Source organism: Cololabis saira, chromosome 18, assembly GCF_033807715.1.
Source record: "Cololabis saira isolate AMF1-May2022 chromosome 18, fColSai1.1, whole genome shotgun sequence".
In the NCBI taxonomy this organism is placed as follows: Eukaryota; Metazoa; Chordata; class Actinopteri; order Beloniformes; family Belonidae; genus Cololabis; species Cololabis saira.
Window position 1 is genome coordinate 29698504 of NC_084604.1, and position 24384 is coordinate 29722887.

Consider the following 24384-nt stretch of genomic DNA (forward strand, 5'->3'; position numbering starts at 1 on the left):
AAGATGAGCGAAAAGTTGCGTGAAGCACCATTTGTTTTGAATTTGGATACAGGAAGAGGAAGCGGAAATGACGCTAATTGCATCATCACGTTCTCCACGCGTCGCTGGTTTGATCCAGATATCCCGAATGATTAATTACCATGTATACAGGGATAACCCTGTTTGCTCACGCATGGAAACGGAATATTCTGAATGTTTCAGTAACCGGAATATTAGTAATAACCCGAATTTTGACTGCATGTAAACGTAGTCAGTGATGTATTTGATGTAAACCCGCCTTGTTGTGTTAGTCTTGGTGTGATTACAAAACATGATTATGAGAATGAAACTTATTTCAACTATGGAAATAAGGATACAATGGAACTATGGAAATAAGGTGGATTATTAGGGTTTACGTCTGATGTCTGTTATTTCTAGCTTGGCCAGCTTCCTTTGCTCTTTTCTTCTGCCAACGATAAACTTGTGTTATTGATCCACGGCGTTATCAGCAATTGTGCCGCCATCTTGGTTGTCTTGAATAGTAACTCTTTGGCGCTCCTGTGCGAGTCGTCGTATAAAGTCCACCTCCAACCTGTTACTATTGGTTCGGTACATTCGGTATCGGTGGAAACGGCTGTGAATGACCAGCCAAGGTTGGTTATCTCTGGAGTGTCAAAATAATAGAAGAAATAACCAGCGGCTACTTAACCGATGATATGACCTGAACCATGAAGTTTGTGAAACGCTGCACTCGTGCCACACAGTATCTGACGGAGATTAACTGTCCTTTTGCTTTGTGTCTCTCCTATCACACGGCAGTGCTGGCTGGATCCCACAAAGGATATTAAGAGGCAGATTCGCAGTAAGTTTTTCTACTTTTGAAGTTACATTTGTGCTTTACAAATCCAGTCACCCAACCCCTCATTCATCCAAACTACAATCCATCATTCAAAAGGCCATGAATAAAGTAGAAACCATTGAACTGATGAGGTAAGGCAGGTGCACTCGTACAAGCGGAAAAGCAAGCTGCATCACCAACAAAGAGAGCTAGAGATATTTGAAACCAAACTACAGCAGTCTGGCAGTGTAGGAGCGATTACCAGGATACGATGACACTGGTTCATTGTTTGTCAACTTTTTGTATTAAATGTTAATTTATAAATGGGAGTTGAGGTGTGACATATCATGTTTGGTTGGCTGAGCACCAGCAAGGGTGTGGCATGAGCGCTGCAGGCTTTAGTTATCCTTTATATGCACATATCTGTTTTGTGAAAAGCTATCATTACCATAAAAATGAACTGACTACAGTGATTTAAACTGATATTTTTTCACATCATCATGTTTCTTTTATAGATATTGGAAGAAAATATTTATACCTCAAAACAACGATGAAAGTTAGAAAAGGTGTAACTCTTTCTCAGTTTCATATCTCGCTTCTGAGTGAGATACGAGTCAAAACAGAAGAGAGAAAATAATGATTTTTCTTTTTAATTGGCGAGTGTTTGTTAGGAATGTGTGGTTTCATGTGCATGTTTGAGCGCCTGTGCATGCACGGCCATGTTTCTGAGGCCGTGTCGGAGTGTGTGCCCGGGGGTCACGGAAGAGAGCTACACATTTAGCTGTGTGCGTTCATTTATGCATTGATGTCCTCTGTGCAAATGTTTACAAAGTGAGAGAAATAGTGTGGGATGCTCATTTGAGTATACACACACTGCCTGTGTATAAGTGTGTACACGTAAGCCACGAAATGACAGGGTTGTATTCAGTATTCTGCTCTAAAGTCTCACTGCTGCTAAACACTCCCAATTGAAACTTTTTTTTTTCAGTGTTTTGATCTTTTGAATACATCAGAGCTGTTATTTGCCCCTCCCTAAAGGGCTTTCCTTTTAAAGTAGATGTTAAATAAATCTTTTGAAATCGCCACCTGTAAAAAAAAATATGGCATCAACACATGCAGAGCAGTTCAGTCTGTGGAAAGACATTTGAATTTTGAAGAGTAAATGTATTTGCCGATGTGGAATATTTCTACACCCAGTCTTAGGAAGAAGGACCTTTAGACTCAAGTTTGCTTCAAAGGTTTTATTAGGCTTGTGTTTAGTCGGGATTAAAGTTTGTTATAACAGCCAATAGTTTAATGGCTAAATTTCATATCACCTGTAGCAAAAATGTAAGAAACATTTTTTTAATTTAATGGTTGCAATACAGCTCTCAAGCAAAGTATTTCATAGGGATAATAGAGTAAGGCCTAACCTGGTACCATAAATATATAGAAAATTATGAAAAAACGCAAAAAGGGGAACTGCTGACAATGGCACGTAAGACATAAGTAAAAATACACTAAATGTTCCTCCAAGTTATGGCAAGGCAAGTTTACTTTCATAGTACACTTCATGTTTGAGACATAATTGAAATATTAAAAAGTAAAAGAGCTTAAAAGCTGAATAATTAAACGATTAAAGAAAAAAGACGTGTTTTAAAAAATGAATAAAACAGATAAAATGGAAGTCGCAGTGCATCGTGGGAGGATTACTGAAATGCAGCACTACCTTAAAAGGTTTCAACCTTGATTTAAAGCAGCTGAGAGTTTCAGCAGTCCTAATGCATTCTGGGATTTATTTCCACAGGTGAGGAGCATAAAATCTGAACGCTATCTCATGGTGTTTGTTTCTTACTCTGGGTACAGAGAGCTGGCACGACCCCGACCACCTGAAGGTTCTGGTTGGACCACGAGATCATGACAGAATCATATATCGGCATTAAACTGACAGCCAGAATTAACAAAAGAGCATCCCAAATAAATGAAGCATATGTTCCATAGTGCTGTAACAAACGGCTACTCTGTACTAATCTAGTCGACTACTTGTACAATTCATTGACTGGTCGGCAGTTCATCAGTCGTTTCCTCCTCGTGTCTCGCCACGATGCTGCTGTGAAATGACAGCTGTTTGTCACAACTCACACATGCAGCTCATGACTGGCTCGCAGACCACGAAGGACGGACGGTGGCTGACGTAGCAGAGTGCCGCAAGGCCAAGACAGAAACACCAGCATCACTTCGGCTGCTGCAAAGCAGCAAGCGACACTGCTCGACTACTTCTTCCTTTCCTCCCTGTTTCCCTCATTGTCTTCTTCTTTAGTAAGCTTTATGGCGGATATACTCCCCCTTGCACTTCCTTTAGCACATTACAGTAACAAAAGACCATTCTCCTATGAGCAATAGCGATATACCCATTCATCTGTGCCTTTTAACATGGTTTTATGTGATGTTTTTTTTATTACTATTGTTTATTACATTGATCATGTTGAAATATTTGAAAAATGAAGCACTGCTGAAAGTAAAGATTAGTAGTGAACAAGTACAAGTGTACTTTGTTTCCTATAATGCACTTTGATGGGTAAAGATGCCAAGATTTTGTGTCTCTTTTATCCAGACTCGATATCTGAAGCCACCAGTCTGGATTTCGGCCAGTCGGTGTGCATGTGATTGCTGTTAATGTTTAACATCACCACGCAGGTTTCCTCCACCATCAAACCCATCTGTTGTAGTTTTGGTACCTCGCTGGCCACTTTGACTCTGAGCCATTCGGTTGCCATGACGGCAAAATAGGAGAACATGCAGCTGCTCTTTGAAATTTGTTTTTTGCAAATTTAGAAAGATTTAAGAAATTAGACAGAAATCTGATTTGTGAGGCTCTGGTTGTTATTGCAGCAGTTGTGTGTGTGTGTGTGTGTGCGTGCATGCGTACGTGCATGCGTGCATGACCTGATAGGAGGAAATGGTTGTGCTGTGATGTCAGGTTTTCTCAGACTGAATTTTCCAGATGGCATGATCTCCATCTTTTATTGTGTGTGTGTGTGTGTGTGTGTGTGTGTGTGTGTGTGTGTGTGTGTTCATGTGTCTATGTGGGTTTTTGTTGGGTGGGGCCAAACGGGGACACAAGTGGAGTAAAGACAAATGACAATGTGGCCTTGTGTTGGAGAGAGAAGAATCAAAAACCAGGCAGAGAGATGAAGATATCAGCTGCGGTCCTGCTGGTGACCGCCTCGTTTTTTGTTTCTGATCATTTCAAAGATACAGATTACACTTTGGTATTTGGCAAGGTTAAAACGATGTTACGCAATACCAGATCTGCTTATTTCCTCATGTATATGCTTACAGCTATGTAAAAGGGAAAGTACACCATTTCAATTCTTACCTACCTACCTATTCATTTCAAAAAGAAACAAAGCATCATCTGATCCTTACTTTGTCTAAAAGTGAGATAAATACAATCTCAGATGAACAACATATGGCATATTGTCCCATCTCATTATTTATTTAGCAGACAAAAGAAGAAGCCAAAACGCAGAAATGATGTGAAGGAAAACCTAAATGTGCATTTGCTGCTTTTAAGGGAATGAATGGGCGGGTAGCAGCCAATCGAATTAATTAGATAAATTAATCATCAGCAGGTGGAATCGCCTCTATAAAGCAGATGTCTTGGGTTGGTTTGCAGGGGATGGACATTGTTTTTCACATAACTATATATTAAAGTGATGTCAATTTTTTTGTTTTATTTCACTCTCAACTGCATGCTCAAACCTTTAGAAAGATGGTTTGATGAACCCGTTCAGGCCATAATAAGCTGTTGTCTTTGTTTTCTCAGTTACATTTCTGGGTGCCAACTATATTCTGAGTAGTCATTTCTCTTTCTTCAGGTAACAACTGGCAGTTTTCATTCAATGTGAAGTTCTACCCTCCTGACCCCTCACTGCTCACTGAGGACATTACAAGGTACGCACACTCATATACACAAATACATTACGGTATACTGGCGTTTACTCGATCTTTATAACTTTCCAGCTTGACATCGGACCCACTACACGCATAAACATTTATTATTGCAACACAATCAATTATAGTCAGTCATTTTTTTCTTTCTGCGTTATTCTTTTTTTTTTTTTTTTTGTCACTTTGTGTTTATTAGATTTTCAGTTTTTTTTACAACTGCACATTTTTACCAGATCACAAAAATTATCTGTATATTCACCGTGCAACAAACAAACAAATACAAATAAAAAGTAGAAAAACAAACATAAACTTGTGGGTTAGCACATTAATAATCTATCAAAAAAAAGAAAAGAGGAAGAAAAAAAAAAGAGGCCCGCATCCGTATGCTTTCTGTAGATAAAATGTCCACTTTTGCCATCTCTTCTCAAATAGCCCTTCCCTCAAACTCAGGGTATGGGTCAGTCTTTCCATCGTCCAAATTTCTTTAATAATATCCAGCCACTGTTTAAAAGTAGGCGATTCAGGTTTATACCAAGCTCTAGTGATGGTTTTCCTAGCAGCTGTAAGGAGTGTCTTAACCAACCAGTGATCCTCTGCCTGCACTACCGTTGCAATATGACACGAGTATACGACAGTACATGTTAATGGAATCTCATATCCAAGTACTTTTGTCAAAACTGAATGTACTTCTTTCCAGAAAAATTTAAATTTTTCACAATTCCAAAAAATATGTCTTCAGCATCCTTCTTGTAAAATCGCTCACTTCTTCTTCATCCTTTTACATTTAGCTGCCCTCATTCGGCTGCTGTTAGTCGATGGTTCTGTGTATTATCAGAGTTGTTGAAAACAACTCGACATACTGGTTAGAAATGTGAGCCACATAAAAAAAGGCAGTTACGGGAAAACCAAGCTATTAAAGAAGTGGGAGTCCCATTACCAAAACAATAGGCTGTGTAGCTTAAGGCTCCTTAGAGCTGTGGGAACCTGCACCGTTGGGTGATAACTCTAGCTGGTTTTATTTCCCCTCTTAACACAAGAATTTGCCAAAACTATTGGTATTTTATTGTGAGGGAGAAGGTTGGTGCAACAGGTGCAGAATTTAATGATTCAGTATTCAACATCCCTAAACATGAACAGAACCTCAGGTGTCTGTTACATAGTCAGTCTCCTCTGTAGCACTCATTTATATATGTAAACTTTTACTTTGAGCTAAGTGGCTGTCGCGAGTCGTGCAGTTTCCTGTTTGTTTCGCTGCAGACTAAATCATTTTTCTGTCAGTATGGATCTGGAAAAAAATCCTTTACCAAAATGAGGGTTTGCACTATTGTCCCAGAGTGATATCTGAACTACTGAGAAGTAGCTCTGTACCTGAAGGACTAGAGGGTCTGTAGCTTTTACAGATGTTTGTCTGTTGCTAGAGCTGGGCGATATGGACCAAAAGTCATATCTCGATATTTTCTAGCTGAATGGCGATACTCGATATATATCGATATTTTTTCTGTGCCATAATTGGGGTTTCCCCCAAAGCATTATAGCATAGCATCTCTGTTAGCTTCATTTTTTTCTGAGGCAAACTCTTAAAAAAACAGTCAGTTTTAGTACAATGTCGTGCCAAATGTCACACAGGTACCTTTTTATTAGCAGAGGTCCGCACAATATCAAAATGTATAAAACTAATGAAATAAAAATAAACTGCCTGCATATATAGAATAAAAATGCTTCTTGAATAAAATAAAACAAATATCCCTTTCCTGCATAAGAATTAAATTAAAATACACTGTGCAATTAATACAATGTAGACAGTAACAGGCAGACTTTTGGTTGACAGTTGTGCAAATAACAAAACATTTGTGCAAATCTCAAATAAAACATTCAAGTCAATTTGTCACAAAATAAGCTATATCAAAATCATATTTTTTTTTTTTTTTTGTTTTTAAATCGATATAAACGATATTGTCTCGTACCATATCGCATTTGAAAATATATCGATATATATTAAAATCTCGATATATCGCCCAGCCCTATCTGTTGCCAAAATTTGAACACCAGTACTCTGAGATGTTTCAGTGTCTCACACGGACGCTTCATGCACACAAAAGGTGCCACTGCAGAGACGCAGGGTAAGTGACTTTGGGTATTTCATAGTGATTATCAGACAAACAGGTATTCCCCAGTGAGTGGACAGACTTAAGAAAACTGCACACCAGACACGGGAGCAGAGGCTTCTGGGACACACAGACCAGTGAAAGCTTCAATATTCTGAACAATGAGACTACTTACTGCCAAAAAACTCAGTTCCTGTTATCTTTTGCAGGTACCTTTTGTGTCTGCAGCTCCGTGACGATGTGGCTTCTGGACGTCTGCCTTGCTCATTTGTCACTCACGCTCTGCTGGGGTCGTACACGTTGCAGGTACACCACCTGGATACAGTATCCTGTGCTTGTGAGTGTATGGTATGCAAGGTTGATTTATTGATTTGAATGTATGGTTTACAGGCCGAATTTGGTGACTATGAACCTGACCAACCTCGGCCTGTGGACTTCATCAATCAGCTGACTTTTGCGCCCAATCAGAACAAAGAGATGGAGGAGAAGATTCTTGAACTCCACAAGTCCCACAGGTCAGATCAGACACGGCCATTTATCAAATAAAAAACCACTGGAAGTTTTTCTCAGTAGCTTGTGTGAATATGACTAATCCTTAAAAGATGTATATCTGTTCAGTCGTGCTCGAAAACCAGCGTACTTGGATTGTTTTCATATGCTGTCTTCCTTACAAAACATGACGTGTTGGTTGATTTTTCCCTTTTTTTCCTTCCATTTACAGGGGAATGACACCAGCACAAGCCGATGTTCAGTTTCTAGAAAATGCTAAGAAGTTGTCGATGTATGGGGTGGACCTCCACCACGCTAAGGTATGAACCAACGGATGAACGGATCCTCTCCATTCTTGTTGACGTCTGGGGATTTAGCACAGATCCTTTGATGTGGGGAAAGCGTGCCAGTGTGTCTGCAGGTTCGTGTTGCTGTAACTGTGCGTCAGCTGTACAAACACTCGCAGAGGCCACAGCCATGGGAACAGCCACTCTCTCTCACACAAGGAGAGCAGGTCATCGGCAGAAAGCGCTTGGGTTTCCGCGTGTGTCTCAGCTCGTTCTTGTGTGCTAGACCCCCCCAAAAAAATGTAAAGGGGGGGAATGCATCAGGGAAAAGGGAGTCCAGAAATAGAAAGTGAGGATGTGAGATTGAGAGGGAGAAAGAAATAAGGAAGAACAGATAAGGTTAGAGGGAGATGTGAGACAGAGAGGGAGGGGGGGGGGGGCATGCTCCACATGTGAGTGGCAGAGAGAATCAGGGGGGACGGGATGAGCGCAGCACAGAGAGCTCTTCAGATGCTCAAGTCTTTTTTTGTTGCATACCAAAGTTGTGGGAATGCAAGAACTCCATCTATTTCTGTCCTGTTCTGTTAATGTGTTCAAGTTTTCTCATCCCGAAGCCCACAAAGTAGCTGTTCTCAAATAATTTAAGAGACATTTTCAAAAACAGTCCACTGTCTGGCATAAACACACACATAAAAAAAGAAAAGAAAAACCAAAATGTCTTTTTGTAAATTAAATAGAAATACATTTGAAATGTATTAACCATAGTGAGGAAGAAATGATCAAGATTATCAATTTCAAAAATAAGGTCAGCATGAAACATTTACAAGTAACGTCATGTACATCATCTTACTTACATTTTTATTACTTACTCTTACTTACTCTTTTATGTATTCAACCTCACATGTTAGACGATGGAAGGCTCATGATTTACTATTTCACACATCAGAGCAATAGAAACATAAAGTCCATTCACTGTTAATTAAGATCAAGGTAGTCGGAGCAGTTCAATGCAAAGATATCTCAGATTGTATCAACCTTTGATCAGGAATTGCTCGATACAGGAAAGATCAAGTGTAAACATTACTAAAAACGAAAGTCTTAAGAGGTGAGCGGCGGATGGTGAATGATTGCAGCATCACCCACCACATGCTTCTCGTTTCACGCCCCTAAGATGTTGATTTCACAAACCAAATGCAACTGGTCTAAAGACTGTTGTGTGGAAGCATTACGTCATATGTTAAACTACCGACATTTTGTTTTTGCAACTCATGAGCACTTGGTCAATGTCATTAATATGCTGTATTGTACAATGTATGTTACTAAATATGTAAACACTTCCCAGAGAACTGATGTCCCACGTTTGGGTGAGTTAATGCAACAGTTGGTGTCTCCATAGCGATATTTTGCCATCATCTCTCTCACTAACACACACACACACACACACACACACACACACACAGAGCCAACCGCCGTATTCCAAACAAACACTAAAATGCATCCGCAGTCGCATCACAAGGTCATAGATCGATCGCCAGCTCTCAGCGGGGGCCAACGCCATGTGACATGTATTTGCCCAACTAAAATTGTCCATGATCAACATATTGCATTCTCCATTAGTCCAGCGCATTTCTACTTCACTACTGTAATCAATACTGCCTCACCATTACCAGATGGCCTTGGATTTAAAAGCTTTAAAAGTGAGTTAGGCTGCCAGCTAACTGTGTTACAGTTGTACAGAGCGTTTGTGTGTGCTAATTGAGTTTCTGTTGATTTTAAGCAGACTACTTTAAAAATCAATTGATGCACAGCATCATGTGATTTAGACAAACTGCTGCCAAATGCAGATGTTTCACCCGTATCGGTTTGGAAGTTTTGTTTGATGTTGTTTTTTTGTTTTAATCATTATTTTTTTTCCTTTTTTGCATTTTCTTTTCATTAATCTAACCGTTGCAGGATTCAGAAGGTGTGGACATCATGCTGGGAGTCTGCGCTAACGGACTCCTGGTCTACAAAGACCGACTTCGGATAAATCGATTCGCGTGGCCCAAAATACTGAAGATTTCATACAAGAGGAACAACTTCTATATTAAGATCAGACCAGGCGAGGTTTGTGCGCAAGTGCTCACGCACGCTGAGATTTACGTAAAAATGCATGCAGCACATGACTGGAAAGAATACGTTTCAAAGAATTTGAATGTGATTGCTGCCGTCTTGGTTTCTCCGATAGACGGAGCAGTTTGAGAGCACGGTGGGATTCAAGCTCCAGAATCATCGCTCTGCTAAAAAGCTGTGGAAAGTCTGTGTGGAGAATCACAGTTTCTTCAGGTAGAAAAAAGCACCGTGAAGCACGAGCACTTGCATGAACATGGATTTACAGTCTCGAGTTCGGGATGCAGGGTTTTTTTGGGGGGGGAGGCGGATTTAGTGGACTAAACAAAACTCTTCATGTGACTGTCTCATAGTCTGATGCCTGTGGCAACAGATATACACACACACACACACACACACACACACACGCACACGCACGCACACATACTGATACTCTGAGATAAGCCAGATGCTCATGATTGGTGCGTTTCTGTTTGCTGCAAGTGCTGTGTGTCCACATGTGTTTGCATATGTTTGTGTAAGAGGAATAAGCTTTAATAATCTAGGAGCGGCTCGCCCGGAAGCTTTTGGTTGTCGTTCACATGCACATATATAAAAGCTATTATTTTTTTTTGAAAAGCAATCACTCTGTGTAAGTGTTCTCATGCAGGCCTCCCATTGTTGCCGCTAGGTTAAACGCACCAGAGGCTCCTACCAAGGCCCGCTTCTTGACTCTGGGCTCCAAGTTCCGCTACAGCGGGCGAACTCAGGCCCAGACCCGCGTGGCCAGCTCCCTCATAGACCGGCCCGCGCCCAACTTCGATCGCACATCTTCCAAACGCATCAGCCGCAGTCTGGATGGAGGTAGTGCACACACTCGACACAGAACTCGCAGAGTCGAAAGAGTTGACATTTAAACTTCATTTTTGAACAAGATCCCATGAACGGCTCGATTGAGGAAAGGAAGAATGAAAGGAATGAAGTTCTTCTGGTTTTGAATGGATGTGAAATGCTGGGCGTCAGACCAGATACAGGAAATAGCTGCAGCATGTGTTTCCTCACACAGTAACTGATGGAGACGGTAAAAAACAAAACAGATAAATATACGCTTAGATGAAGATGCAAGACTGTGTGAGGTCACTTTTGCATCATTTGCACATCAAATAAGAGACAAAAATCACACTGGCCTAAAAGTTACAGCTGCAAATGGAAAACACAAAACATTGTATTGCATGTTGCATTTTTTTTCTGATTTTGACACTGCACACAGCTGCAAACATCAGTTTCCTGATTGTCAGTTTATTCCATAATCTGTCATTGACCTCTGCTGGACAGATTATTTCACTGCATGCAAATGTTGTCATTCCTCTTTTTGCTCGCTTCAGTGCAAGTGGCTATAACAGCTTCAGCATTTAAGTCATGTCCTGACCCGTGTGAATCTTACAGCAACAAATACAGCAATTGACCCTTTGTCAAGCCCCGCCCCCGTTGCTAGGTCGGATAAAACTGTCATCTCTCCCGTCCACTTCCATTGTAAAAGCAGGGCTTTACATCCCTTTATTTCTAATTATTGGACCAAAGAAAATCAACATCAACTAGATATAAATAAAAAGGAACACTTCGGGTACTGTGTAGTGAGTTTAAAAAAACAGAGATTTTCAGGAAAACAAGATCTTTTGATTAGTTTAGCTGATAGCACGGTGGAAGGGTTGAACTGCGAGTCTGGCCGTCCACATAGCTTTATCCAAAGCTGACATTTTTCGTAAATTACGGTTGGTTTTGGGATGAAATGTATTCCTGTGATTCTCTCTGGGTAGCGGGTGTCACTTTTACAAGTGCCCCAAACACAACGCTTAACCATTTTAAGATAAACGCTTTCCTGGTTGTAGCCTGCTGCCGCAACGTCATTGTTTTGGAAGTACGGATCAGATTTCTGCCAGTTTGGGGATAAAAATACGCTGCATCCTCACGACACTGTGCAGTGTGTTCCCAAGTGTTCCTTTTACTAATACGAAGTTTAAAAAAAAAAGAAAAAACAACACTTTTTCCATTGATGTGATCTGATTGGTCAGTCAGGGACCAATCAGAAGGTTAACAATTGTCATTTCTTGAACAAAGTAGGAATCTGGCCATTTGTCGCTGTGTAACTTTTCTGTTTTCACATCCTCAGCACCGGTTATCAGCATCACCGAGGCCGGCAGAGACTTGGCCGAGAACGGACGCGAGCCTCACCTGGAGCTCCACTCTGACTCGAAGGTCTGTATGTGCATGAATAGAAACCAGGATCCCAACTAAGCTAAATATAAGTGTTGAAAATGACATTTCTTTTAGAAAGCAAGTCTTTTTTTTGTATTTTTGATAAAAACTCTGTTATTAATAATGTATCACACTCTTTGACATCATGTGTGAAAACATAGAAATCAGCTGACGCATGGACTTTTTAAGGAACACTGAAGTAAACAAATTGTACATTCTTACAGGTTTGATGTGCCATAATGCCTTTAACATGTGATTTACATTGAGTTTTGCAGTATTTGTACACCATCCCAACACCACAGAAAGTCTGTGGGTTTTTGTGTCGTACCTGGGATTATTAGAGGCCTTTTTTCAACTTTGTACAGACTTTGAATACCGCTGGCCGTTTCTCTTTTCACATGGTCAGCATCTCATTGCAGCCAGGAGGCATCTACTCTGTTGTACCATTGAGTGTCTGTGTGAGCGCGGGGTTCAGGAATCATACTTGTAGATCTCCTAGACTTTCTTTAAACCGTCTTCACCAGACTAACTCTTATAATACGTAGCTTTCTTTACACAACCCCCTCTGGCCGGGCCAGTGGATCCACTGAGGCCCTGCTGTCCAGGCAGGGGGATGTTAGTCTCCACTAAACCAGTTCGCCGCGTCCCTGCTGCCGGAGTGAACTCGGAATATTGCTGCATGCTGCGCATGCTTCCTCTCCTGTCTTTCTTTCACTCTTCCTTCACTCTTCTCCTAATCCTCTATCACATCCCGGCACTTTTGGTTTGTCTTGACCGCTGTCGGTGGTGACCCCCGTTGACACCGTTACTGTTCTCTGCACTTTGCTAGACCCTGCTGTGTTCACTTTTGAAGCTGTTCTGCTGTGTTGTTCACTGACTAATATTATGTCTCTTTCCCTCTCTCTTTTTTCCTTCACACTCCCTTTTATCTACTTCTCCCACATCTTTCCTGCATGATCTCACGTTTTTGCTTTCACTTCATGAAATGAATGATTTATTTATTTTTTTTACTTTTTTGAATGCGTATGCCGTTGGTTATGTTATGATTGCTGTTTAACTTAATTTTATTTTTTATGGCTCGTTCTTTTCACTTCGTTTGCGCTCTCGTGGGCTTTCCTTACCATTTCCACTTTCGGCTTTGCGTTTATTTTAATTAATTTTTTTCTTCCTATTACCATTCCCATGGGTTTTTTTTTTTCCTGCTCTGCTTCAATTTTCAATAGTCAATCTTCATGTTTCCTCTGTCCTTCTCCTCCTCATCCTCGCTCTCATCCACCCCCCCTTCCCTCGACTCCATCTCCGAGCTCGACCGCGGCCTTTCAGACATCTCTGAAGACGACGACCGTATCAACGACACGGAGACCGCACACACACTCTGGCCGTGTCCCTCAGGCCCCCTCTCCCGTTTCTCAGATCAGCAGCTGGCCGCTCCAAACCCTCCATCCTCCCATCCAGTCACCGCCACTAAAACAGCCAGCTCAGAGCTTCAGAAAGCTGAGGAGGCCTGCGAGGCTCAAACTAGAACAGCAGCTGGGCTTGCAAAGTGGCGAAGCGCGTTCTCTCCCAGCAGAGTCGTTAAATGTGTTTCTTTCATCTTGTGTTGGTTCTCCGTCTTGGGGAAGAATGGAGGCAGATATCTGCCCACAAAGTTATTTTCAGGTCTACCAAAGAAACTGGAGATTGTCACTCCTAATTTGTCGAATCAAATGGGGCCATTAGACAAAGGAAATATTTTTCCCACCTCAGGACCTAACTGTATTGTTTCAAACATGGTTACGTCTAAATTATATCCAATTTTAAACAGATTAGCAGTTAAATTGACTCGCATTTTGCCATTTTTCACTCGATACCTTCCACCAAAAGTCATAAATGTAGCTGCTGCTGTTCTTTCATACCCAAAACAATTACGATTACCCGTAGGTTCGTCTTATACCAGCCATCCCTCCATCTCATCCCTTTTATCTTTCTCTTTTCTCTTTTCTCTGCCCTTCTTTGTCACATCTAGTGGCTCTACTTTCCCTCTCGTCAGCTTCTCTCACTCTAAGCTCACCACATCGGTACATCGCTACCTCCAAAACCCCTCCCCTCTCTTCCTGCCCTGCCTGTTGGTGCTTTTCCTGCTCGCTGTGATGCTGACAGCAAGCCAGTCTCTGGTCTTAGCCCTGATTTTAGCCACGCCCCTGGGCCTGACCCTATGTTACTTCGAGAGCGCCGTGTACAGTCAGAGGAAAACTCTGCTACCGGTGTTTGTCCCAGGCAGCCCATGCGCTCAGCTGGAGAATCGGTTAAGCTCGGCTTTTAACGAGGAGGTTTCACATCTCACACCGGCGTCCACGCCCCCTCGCAGCAGGCACCAATCAGATGGGACCTGGACGCAGGAGATGTGCGATCCTGCTGCATAAACCTGCATTCATTCATATATTTCAATCGTGCACCACGCAGCGCATTTCATTATTTCTTAGTTTTTTTTTGTGAGAATATATATATTATATACGTTTGCCGCCTATTTATGTTTTGCCGCTCCACCAGCACTTCTTTAACCTGATATAGTTCTTCTTTTCTGATCTTCCCTTCAATCACAAAGTTTATGAAGAGTATAATAGAATAAATGAAACTGCACAAAATATAGAAACTGATTTAAGATAATAAATAATAGTGAACCAGAGTGATATATTATTAATATAGACATAGTTTAGAGTTTTAGATGGCGTTTAGACGAATAAATGCCAATCACATTGCTTAAAGAAGGCATTTATGATTGCAATGTATAATTTTCAAATTAAGTACTGTGATATTAGTAATAAATAATACCTGTAAGAAATATGTATATAAATATATACATAGCAGTGAACCCCTTTTTGTTTTAGATTTTCACCTCATTCGTTTAGCTTTTATAGTGCAGAGAAATGTAACATTGAAAGATGAGGATTTGTGAATAGATGCAAGCAGCAACTACATTAGCACTTAAACCATATTTCATATGCATATTATTTCTCCTTTTAATAGCCAAGAGTAAACAGTGTTACACTTACCCGCGCCAATCATGTTCAGTGCTTCAGCTTCTCAAAAAGGTAATAAATTAATAAATATGTATAGCTTTTGGTTGGCCGCCAGTTTACTTTTTTTTTTTTATATCAACATGTAAGTAAACAAACAGATTTTATTTAAGTTTTTTTAAGTAGGTTGGAAAAATTCTGGCATAAGTGACTCATTCCCAGGAATAACTGTTTTATAACTACTAGAGGAGGCACTTGTGAGAAAAGCATTTAGTATTGGAGCATCTTTTGAATATTTCCCTTCACTAAAACATTCTCAAAAAGCCTTTCAGGAGCTAGTTGTAGTCGTTCAGAAGTCTTACTAATTGTCTTGGTAGTTTTTAATACAGTTGGTTACATCCTGAGAATATGACTTTGATTGAAGCACATTTCCAAGAGCTGCAAATCTTTTTAAGAGAATAAAAGCTGGTTTTAGAGCCTTCTGTCTCCATTTATCAAGCGTCTCAGAGTTCTTAATTGATTCAGTTGCAGAGGATTAAATGCCACATGTCCTGCAGTGCCCCCTCACACTGAGGTTACTGAGCAGGAAGCTTTTCCCATCATCCATTTCACTGTTTTGTTTTTTGTTTTGTTTTCTTCGTGCCTCTATCCCCCTCATTTTGACTACCATCACCATGACTACCTCATTGAAGGTTAAGGAGATGGACTTGAGCCCTGGTGATGTGGAAGCCGAGCCCTCCCAGGTCTGTAAGACCGCTTTTTTGCCCAGAAAATTCTAAAGCAAAATAATTTTGAAATACACCAGCAAAGATTTAGAGGAGCTTTAGTATGGGATATTTATTCTGCACACGATCTAAGCTGTCTTCACTCTCTACCTGACTTTACCCCAGAAACAGTCACCTGGATGCAGTGAGCCTGCCCCCCCTCAGGTTCATACTGTTTTTAGATTGTTCACTGGTCTGTCTATCATCCTCTGTGCCTGTGTGGGTTGATTTGATGGTTGAAGTTGCCCTGATGTGATCACATGACGCTTTGAAAGTTCTAAAAGACCCGATTTGACAAAATGGACCAATCTGAAAAAGCTATTCAAGCTGACACACGTGTTAATAACCCTGGTACTCTGTAGCACTGTAACTGCAGATCAGACTCGGCTGCACAAACTGATCCTGAAGGGCACTTTCATCCAGTATTTTCCACTTTCAGATGCTCTAATGTGGCTTTAACTTTCTCAGTTTCAGTTCATCTGGTTCACATTTGTGATTTGTGGCATCATTTTTGGGTTTTGCTGGAATCACTCTGGGGTTATTGGTTTGGTATTGCGCATGTGTTTTGGTGTTTTGGATGTGTTGGCGTCTGCACGAGTTAACATGGGTACAAATACACAGCTGTGATGTTAATGTTGGGTTTGTATCCATCTTCCAGCCTTTTCAAATTTTTTTCATATTTATCCAGCATCATTATTATTTTTTTTTTTTTTTTTTGTCTTAAAATGTAAAGTAATGTAGTTTTTTTTAATCTAATTTATTTTCCATTCAAAATGTTTGTTTAATTTTATCTATTTTTTACATGCATTTATTTTGTGACATTTTTACAATATATTTGTTGAATGAATCTTTTAATTTTCTTCATTTTGTGCTGTATGTCTGCCTTTCAGAGCTCGTTGAGAGTGCATGGGGATAATATTTATGTGAGGCACAGTAATTTAATGTTGGAGGTTGGTACTGGTGTCACCCGATGGCTGAAATGAAAAAAAAAAGAAATCTGTTTGTGCACTTTGATGCCATCAGACATAAAACTTCCTCTGTACTCAACTGTACAAAACTGCTGCCCTGTCGCACTCTCAGGCTCTGCGCATGCCTGTGTCTTCTTTCGTGTGGATGTCTGTTGACAAAATCTACTCTGTTTCAGCATTTTTTTCTAGATTCACAACAATTCTTGCTTTTTATGGAAATGAAATTTGCCAAATTCACATTGCAGCTATTTTGAACGGCGGTGCCTGGAAATGCGGTGAATATTCTGTCATGAAAAACTGATCAAATGGGAGGGAGAATTATTCTGTGGCTATCTTTGGTTTAGTGTTTTAGCTTCACGGCCTTTACATGTTCAGCTCTGCCTTTTTCAGCTTTGTAGCATTTAATTAATCTGTCGTGGATAGAACTAGTTATTTCAACACTTTAAACATCAGTTTACAAGGTACTAACAGTTTATTTGCACCTAGTAGCGGGCTGCACTAAGATGAATGCAGTTCTAAACATGCTGATGGTCATTTCTGCTGCAGTTCTTGGACAGGCAATCTCATTAAGTGCTTAAATTGATTGAATTAGGAAGGCTGAGTGGTGAAAATGCTGCAGTAACTACTGTTTCATGAGGCCAAATTCTACATTCACGAATCGAAATTCATGAAAACCCCACCTATCTTCAATGCCTTTTATAACGAATTTAAGTTTTACTGTAAATCCCTCAAGTATATGAACTTCAAATCTGCGAACAAACTGCTTAATTACATTCAGTGTTATGAATTAATAGATTCTGATTGAAATGATGTAGAATTTTCTTCTACCAGAAGAAAATTATAACTTCAAAATTTATTTTATTCTCGTTTTCTTTTTAATTTAAGCTACATTTATTTATTTTATTTGTCATTATTTTGTCATAATATTTATGATGTTTAGAAAATGTATTTATTTAATTTAAGTTTTTTTTTGTTCCTTATTTTCTATTTCCCATTTCATTAATTTGTCCACTCAGTAAAGGCCTTTTCTAATGTGCTTGCTACATGGCAAGAATTTTCAATTAAAAAAAAACAAAAACAAAAAAAAAACTAGCGTTCATGAGAGAGAAAAAATAAATGAGGCTGTTTTTGCTAGGACACGAGCCAAAGTGTGTCAGTTATAGGGAGTACTAGAAGGTTTTCAGTGTTAAATTTATAAAATGTTAAGTATTTATTTGGTAAACGTAAATATTTGCTCTCCCGATCAGTTTCTCAGGCTGACAGTTCACGATAGCTGCTTTGTGAAAACAACTGATTCCGTGTCATTGTGACGTTGGTGCATGCTTGGTGCATGTTGGATGCTGTTTTTGGCTGTCTTTTTTTTTTTTTTTTTTTAATAATCTTATTGTGTTTTCAGTCTTTGATTGGACAAAACGTTTGATTATTGCCAGGCAGCTGCATCTAACTAGAATAACCCCGCCTCCCTAACCCACACGAGGAGCTTCCTTCCTGTTTTACGGTGATTGGCTGCCAGTGTCGACAGATGCGTGGTTTGGTTTCATAACCTACTAAAACAACAACAGCACTCGTCTGAGCAATGTGGAGCTGATGGTGATCTACTGCCAGTTTGTATAAAAGTATTCAGTGTTTCTTAAAAGAGTTAGAAGACTAAATCTGATTTATATATTATTTCATCAAATGCAAATATGTAGTATTTGAAGCATATTTGTAAAATCTGATTACTCCTCTAGCTCCGTTATTTCGACTGGTCTGGTTCAGGACTGATCCTTAAGTGTGAACAGGGTGAACGCAGCGAGGCAGAAGAGAAATGCACTTTAGATACAAACCCCCCCCGCCCAAAGGGTAGCCTGAGAAATAGAAATAACAGGTTAAATGAGAAACTATACTAGAAGCTCCATGTTGTCCTGTTTGCCCTTCTCTTCCTCAGCAGGATGGGGATGCTGTTTCACTGAAGCCTGCTTATTTACACACACATCTGAGCATCAAACAAACCAAATTGTCTTTCCCTTGAGCATTGAGACGGGCTTCAGTGAGGCAGAACATCCAATCCTGTTTCCCTCCAGATTGACAGACTAATGTTCCTGTGAACAATGTTTTCCCTTCTCATCCTCTCCCTTTGTCCTGCCCCTGTCCCTCCCTCCATGTCACTCTTTTCCTCATCTCCTCATCTCATTTCTCTGATACCACCACACCTCCATTGAATCCACTTCACTTATCCTCCATCCTTCCATCACAACTTCAAAACTCATTACTTTTTCTCCTCCCATTCCTTTTTCCCACTTGTTTCTCTCTCTCCATCCACCTCTCTCTCTCTTATCTATCATCATGTCATTCCTTCCTCATCCCTGCTTCACATCCCAAACCACTGCTTGTTTCATCTACTCCTCACCCCGTCCCTCTCCCCTCCTCCCCCCATTAGGACCATGATAAGACCCAAGATGAAGTTCTGAAACACCAAGCTAGCATTAGCCAGCTCAAACGCTCCTTTATGGAGGCGCCGCCTCCCTCTCCTCCTCAGCCCAACCTGTGGGAGAAACGCCTCACCTCCTCTCCCGCCCCAACGATACGCATCCAGCATCCGCAGCAGCAGCAGCAAGTGGTACGTCCGTCTGGGTGTTGTCTCAACGGGAGACGCAGATTGCAGGCGTCAACAGACGCTTGACACGGGGTTGTGCAGAGGATTGCAGTGTTTTCTGTACATTTGTACACTGAAACGCAAAAAAGCTCCGTCCGAGTTTTATTTGTCTTGATGTTGAGTATGTTTGTTTTTTTTTCTTTTGTTCTTGCCCTTTTAAGGTTTTCAAAGTCTTGTTCACCATTGAAAAAATACTTCTTTTTCCACATATTTCAGTCCTTACAGCGTATGGACTTTATTTTGCACAGTGTCTGGGTCCTGCTCGCCTCCTCCTTGCGCTGCTGAACGCTTCGTTCTAACTTATGTAATCTTTCCATCTGCTGATAAGTAGGAATGGGCGATAGTTTACCGTTCACGATATACCGTCAAAACAATTCCTCACGATAAGAATTTGTCATGATGCGGTAAAAACGATAAATTCCCGTTGATGACGTTTTTGTGTAAAGCGGAAGGAAGGAAGGAAGGAAGGAAGGAAGGGAGGAAGGGAGGAAGGAAGGGAGAAAACGAGGAAGGGAGGAAGGGAGGAAGGGAGGAAGGAAGGGAGAAAACGAGGAAGGGAGGAAGGAAGGGAGAAAACGAGGAAAGGAGGAAGGAAGGGAAAAAAGAGGAAGGGAAGAAGGAAGGAAAGAGCAGGAGGAAGGAAGGGAAAAAAGAGGAAGGGAAGAAGGAAGGAAAGAGCAGGAGGAAAGGAGGAAGGAAGGAAGGAAAGAGCAGGAGGAAAGGAGGAAGGAAGGAAAAAAGAGGAAGGGAAGAAGGAAGGAAAGAGCAGGAGGAAAGGAGGAAGGAAGGAAAGAGCAGGAGGAAAGGAGGAAGGAAAGGAAAAAAGAGGAAGGGAAGAAGCAAGGAAAGAGCAGGAGGAAAGGAGGAAGGAAAGGAAAAAAGAAGGAAGGAAAGAGCAGGAGGAAAGGAGGAAGGAAAGGAAAAAAGAAGGAAGGAAAGAGCAGGAGGAAAGGAGGAAGGAAAGGAAAAAAGAGGAAGGGAAGAAGGAAGGAAAGAGCAGGAGGAAGGAAAGGAAAAAAGAAGGAAGGAAGGAAAGAAAGAAAGAAAGAAAGAAAGAAAGAAAGAAAGAAAGATAAATTCCTGTTGATGACAAACATGGCGGATCTGAGAGCGAGATAGATTTATAGTTACAAAGGTGGAGTTGAATTGGTATTTTTTTTATCATTATCGGGATAAATGCCAGAAATTATCGTGATACATTTTTTAGTCCATACCGCCCATCCCTACTGATAAGTCACAGCAGGCTTCCTGAGCTGTTATGCCTCTCAGATCACCTTACACCTTTTCCATGCTTCTGTGTCGTTTCTGCTGTCTGTGTGCTGGTGTGCGTGTTGCTGCAGAGTCTGGAAGAGGAGATCGCTTCTGTTCTCTTCAGCAGACACACCGGCGCTGGGTTTTATTCAGAGGGTGTCTGCACCGCTCCCGACCCGACACTAGATGCCGTCATAACCACGTGCTCGGCTGCTGCGTCTACTACCCACACCGCTGTCAGCAGTCCTCCGCTGTTGCATCTCGTTTCCTCAACTCCCTCTTTCTCTGAGGTGCTCCTGCTACTAATGAAGATCAAGGAGTCAGTTTACGTTCATTGTTAAAAAAAATATGCTTCAAGATCCAGAGGTGTCAAAAGTATTCCCATTCATTACTCAGGTAGAAGTATAGATACTAGAGTTTAAAAATACTCCTGTACAAGTTGAAGTATCAACTCAAGTTTTTTACCCAAGTAGAAGTATAAAAGTACTGGTTTCAAAACTACTTAAAGTATAAAAGTAAAAGTAATGTAAGGGGGAAAAAAGCCATTAAGGACAAAAGCCATTGAAAATGAATGCGTCTTAGTATAATGCATATTAAAGAACCATATATGTGTACTATTGAGCATTAACATGTGTTTCAGAGAGCAGCAGATATGATGACTAGTTGCCTATAAGTATTGTAATGGTGCAAAAAGTCAAACTTCAGAGGCATGTTATCATTTATCCTAACCTTTATTGGAATGTACATCCAAGTTTAGTTGCAGGAATCTGAGGGAACGGATGTAAGAACAAAACTGGACAAGAACATCTGAAACAACCACAACCAAATTCACTCTATCCGGATGGCGCAATTTAACTGGATAGTTTTTATTTAAAGGCCGAAATGAAATAGAGTAACGAGGCTGTTTTTAAAATGTAAGGAGTAAAAAGTACAGATAATTGCGTGAAAATGTAAGGAGTAAAAGTAAAAAGTCGTCTGAAAAATAATTACTCCAGTGAAGTACAGATAACCAAAATTTCTACTTAAGTAAGGTAATGAAGTATTTGTACTTTGTTACATGACACCTCTGTCAAGATCAGATTTTTGTCTTGTTTTGGGTTTTTATTAAGCAAAACTGCTCATTTTGACCTTGAACGTAAACTGACACTTTGCAAGGCGCTCATTAAAGATGCTTGCCACACGTGTTCCCAAACCTTTAATGCCTGCTGCAGATGCTGCATGCATGGTAGTAAACTTTAATCTACATGTGTTGTTCCTCTGAGTAATCTAACTAATCTAACAGCTGTGCATGGAGTTGATTTCATTGTGTCATCTCTCTTTATAAAGGAGCTTTTCTTTTAATGGAAATGTAGCAATCTGCTACATTTGGCGATATTTTCTTCTCCAGCTTCATCAGATAAAATTAAATGCAGCATGTTAAAGGTGGCGGGTACTGAAGTCGCAGCTTCAAAGAGTTCAAACAAGTTCATCGATCCAGAGCATGGACTTAATTGTGGAGTGACGTGTGTGTGTGTGTGTGTGTGTGTGTGTGTGTGTCGTGGTCATTTGAAAGGCTCTGCTGACTTCAATACCGTGGTTCTTTTCGTCTTTAACGTGAAAGATGTCCTCAGTCCGTGTTTTCACTTTCTGTTGTTCACTCAAAACCTTTAATCTTGTCCTTGCCTGCTGCAATGACCTCTGCTCTGCAGTGCACAGCGGACAGTCCAGCAGGCAGGGACAGAATGACAAGTGAAGGACGAGAAAATGATAAGGGAGCGCCATGATCCCCACGTTGTGACCACAAGCATCTCTGTGCCACTAACTGCTAATAATGATTGTGTCAGTGTTGGTGTGTGATGGCTAATATCATGGTAACCTCTCTGTCACGCAGGACAGCGTGCCTCAAACGGAAGCAGCTTCAGCTGATAACACCGTCTCTGATACCAAAGAACCTGCCAAGGTGGTCCTAACCTTCTTTCTATGATCCAGCCTTCCACTCCTGACGCTTTATATCCATCACTTCCTCCAGTCTTTCATTCCTTCATTTCCCGCTGGCGGCTTGAAACCTTGTGATCTCGTTCTCACCATCTGCACGCTCATTTGTCTTCCCTCCCATTTGATCTTATAACTTTGTCCTTTTTTTCAACAGTTAAACCTCATCTCCTTTTTTTTCCTGATGTTTTTTTTGTCTTTATTTAATTTCAGTTAACCTAGTTTTGTATTGTTTAATTTATGTTCAATGATCATGTTCTACTTCTTTTTTTCCCTTTTTTTTCATCCCCATGCGTTTGCTGTGTATGTGTGTGCACCACATCATGGGTGTGTGTGTGTGCGTGCGTGTGTGTGTGTGTGTTTAGACAACTGAGGTTGAAATCGAGGAAACTGTTGTCATCCAAGAGGTTTCCAGAGCAACCAAACCTGGCGTTGTCACGGTCACGATCAGTCCCCCCGCTGGCCCGCCTGCGGAGCAGGAAACGAGGGAACAGAAAGTGAGAGTTGAAGAGGAAGTAGTGGTAGTGGAGGAAGCAAAGCAGAGGAAGCAGGAGAGCGTTTCATCTGAGAGCGAGAGCGAGGACGAGGCCGAGTACCATCCAAACGTTTCCGTCTCCATCTCTCACACGCAAATACCGGAGGAGAGGGAAGAGGAGGAAGCGGTAGAGAAGACGGAGGAGGATAAGAGGGCGGAGACGCACGTGTCGGCTCCAGACGCGCCTTCCCTTCCGGCTGAGGTCAGCCAGCCGGCGGAAGAAACCAGAGAACAAGAGGAGTCCAGGGAGGACGCGGAGGCCGAGCAGGCGACCAAAGCGGAAGAGGACAAGGACGGTGGACTTGAGACGGAGGAAAGCACCGACGATCCAATGGTGACACCCAACGAGTCTCCCGATAGTCTCATCGTGCCTGGGGGGACTTCTGTGGTTGTCACCCCGGCGGAAGAGGAGGAACCTAAAATGAACGGAGAAGCGCCGGTGATCGAAGTGGAAGCACGGCCACAGGTTATTTGTTGCTCCGAGGTAAAGTCTTCACTGGGCCGACTGCAGAGCTTCCCTGGGGTTTGATCCCTCCTGCGAGCTGTAGAAAAACCTCCTATCTTTCCCCCCACCCTGCTGCTTATCACAGTGCCGGTTTCCTTCCTGCTTGTGTGAATATTTAAGCCCCATGTACATTCTCACACTCATCTCTGTCCTGTGAAATCTTCATGAATTTGAAAAAAAAACGTTAAAAGTTTCAAGAACAACAGAGTCCTTAAAAAAAGTCCAATCACCGCTTGTGTTTTAGTGTGTCAGTGTTATGTCAAATCTCCATCCTTTACATCATTTCGGCCTTTAATTTCACATTTTTATTCACACATATTCTTTTTAAATTTATTTTTTATTTTTTATATCATTGCTCTCATCACACTTCATGGCTAGTCCCACAGTGTAGTGCGTCGCTATTGTTTCCCTCTACATGGCATTTTTGTGTTGTGAAGTAAATGGGGCCTAATTGGGAGAGATGCATGATGCTTTTTAGGTGTGCCTTTTTACTCTGCATGCCGGTTGTCACCTCCGCCGTGTCTCTGTGTGCCTGTTGTTTTTTTTTTTCATTGTGTTTGGCAGTGATGCTTCTCTCCATTTTTGTGGAAATCATCACTGCCAACCACTTTGTGAAATGCCACCCACTCATCTGAATGTCATCCTGTTTACATTTCAATAGCTGTTTTGTTTGCCAGTCATTTTCAGTCCTGCTGGTTTTTTATTGGCTCATGTTTTATGCATGTGGTTGCTGTGCCGTATTTTTCAGTTTGCTTCTTGACACCAAAGACATTCCCGTGGTTGT

The 24384-nt window shown here is 41.2% G+C and overlaps 1 protein-coding gene across 12 annotated transcripts in view; it reads left to right on the forward strand.

Annotated features, from left to right (window-relative positions):
* The window catches only part of epb41l2 (erythrocyte membrane protein band 4.1 like 2), a 59955-nt gene that overhangs the window by 27909 nt on the left and 7662 nt on the right, over positions 1 to 24384 (forward strand). Inside the window, exons 6-21 of one of the 12 annotated variants that reach the window (XM_061746377.1) lie at positions 799 to 841; positions 4678 to 4753; positions 7065 to 7161; positions 7246 to 7370; positions 7577 to 7664; positions 9585 to 9737; positions 9859 to 9956; positions 10411 to 10583; positions 11890 to 11975; positions 15664 to 15714; positions 15862 to 15900; positions 16626 to 16685; positions 19123 to 19302; positions 20679 to 20879; positions 22460 to 22528; positions 22926 to 23579. In XM_061746377.1, the coding sequence (XP_061602361.1) occupies positions 799 to 841; positions 4678 to 4753; positions 7065 to 7161; positions 7246 to 7370; positions 7577 to 7664; positions 9585 to 9737; positions 9859 to 9956; positions 10411 to 10583; positions 11890 to 11975; positions 15664 to 15714; positions 15862 to 15900; positions 16626 to 16685; positions 19123 to 19302; positions 20679 to 20879; positions 22460 to 22528; positions 22926 to 23579 (2193 nt within the window). Of the gene's footprint in view, positions 1 to 798; positions 842 to 4677; positions 4754 to 7064; positions 7162 to 7245; positions 7371 to 7576; positions 7665 to 9584; positions 9738 to 9858; positions 9957 to 10410; positions 10584 to 11889; positions 11976 to 13198; positions 15715 to 15861; positions 15901 to 16625; positions 16686 to 19122; positions 19303 to 20678; positions 20880 to 22459; positions 22529 to 22925; positions 23580 to 24384 lie in introns of those variants that run through there. The other 11 variants (XM_061746382.1, XM_061746379.1, XM_061746390.1 and 8 more) reach the window with 11 other exon arrangements.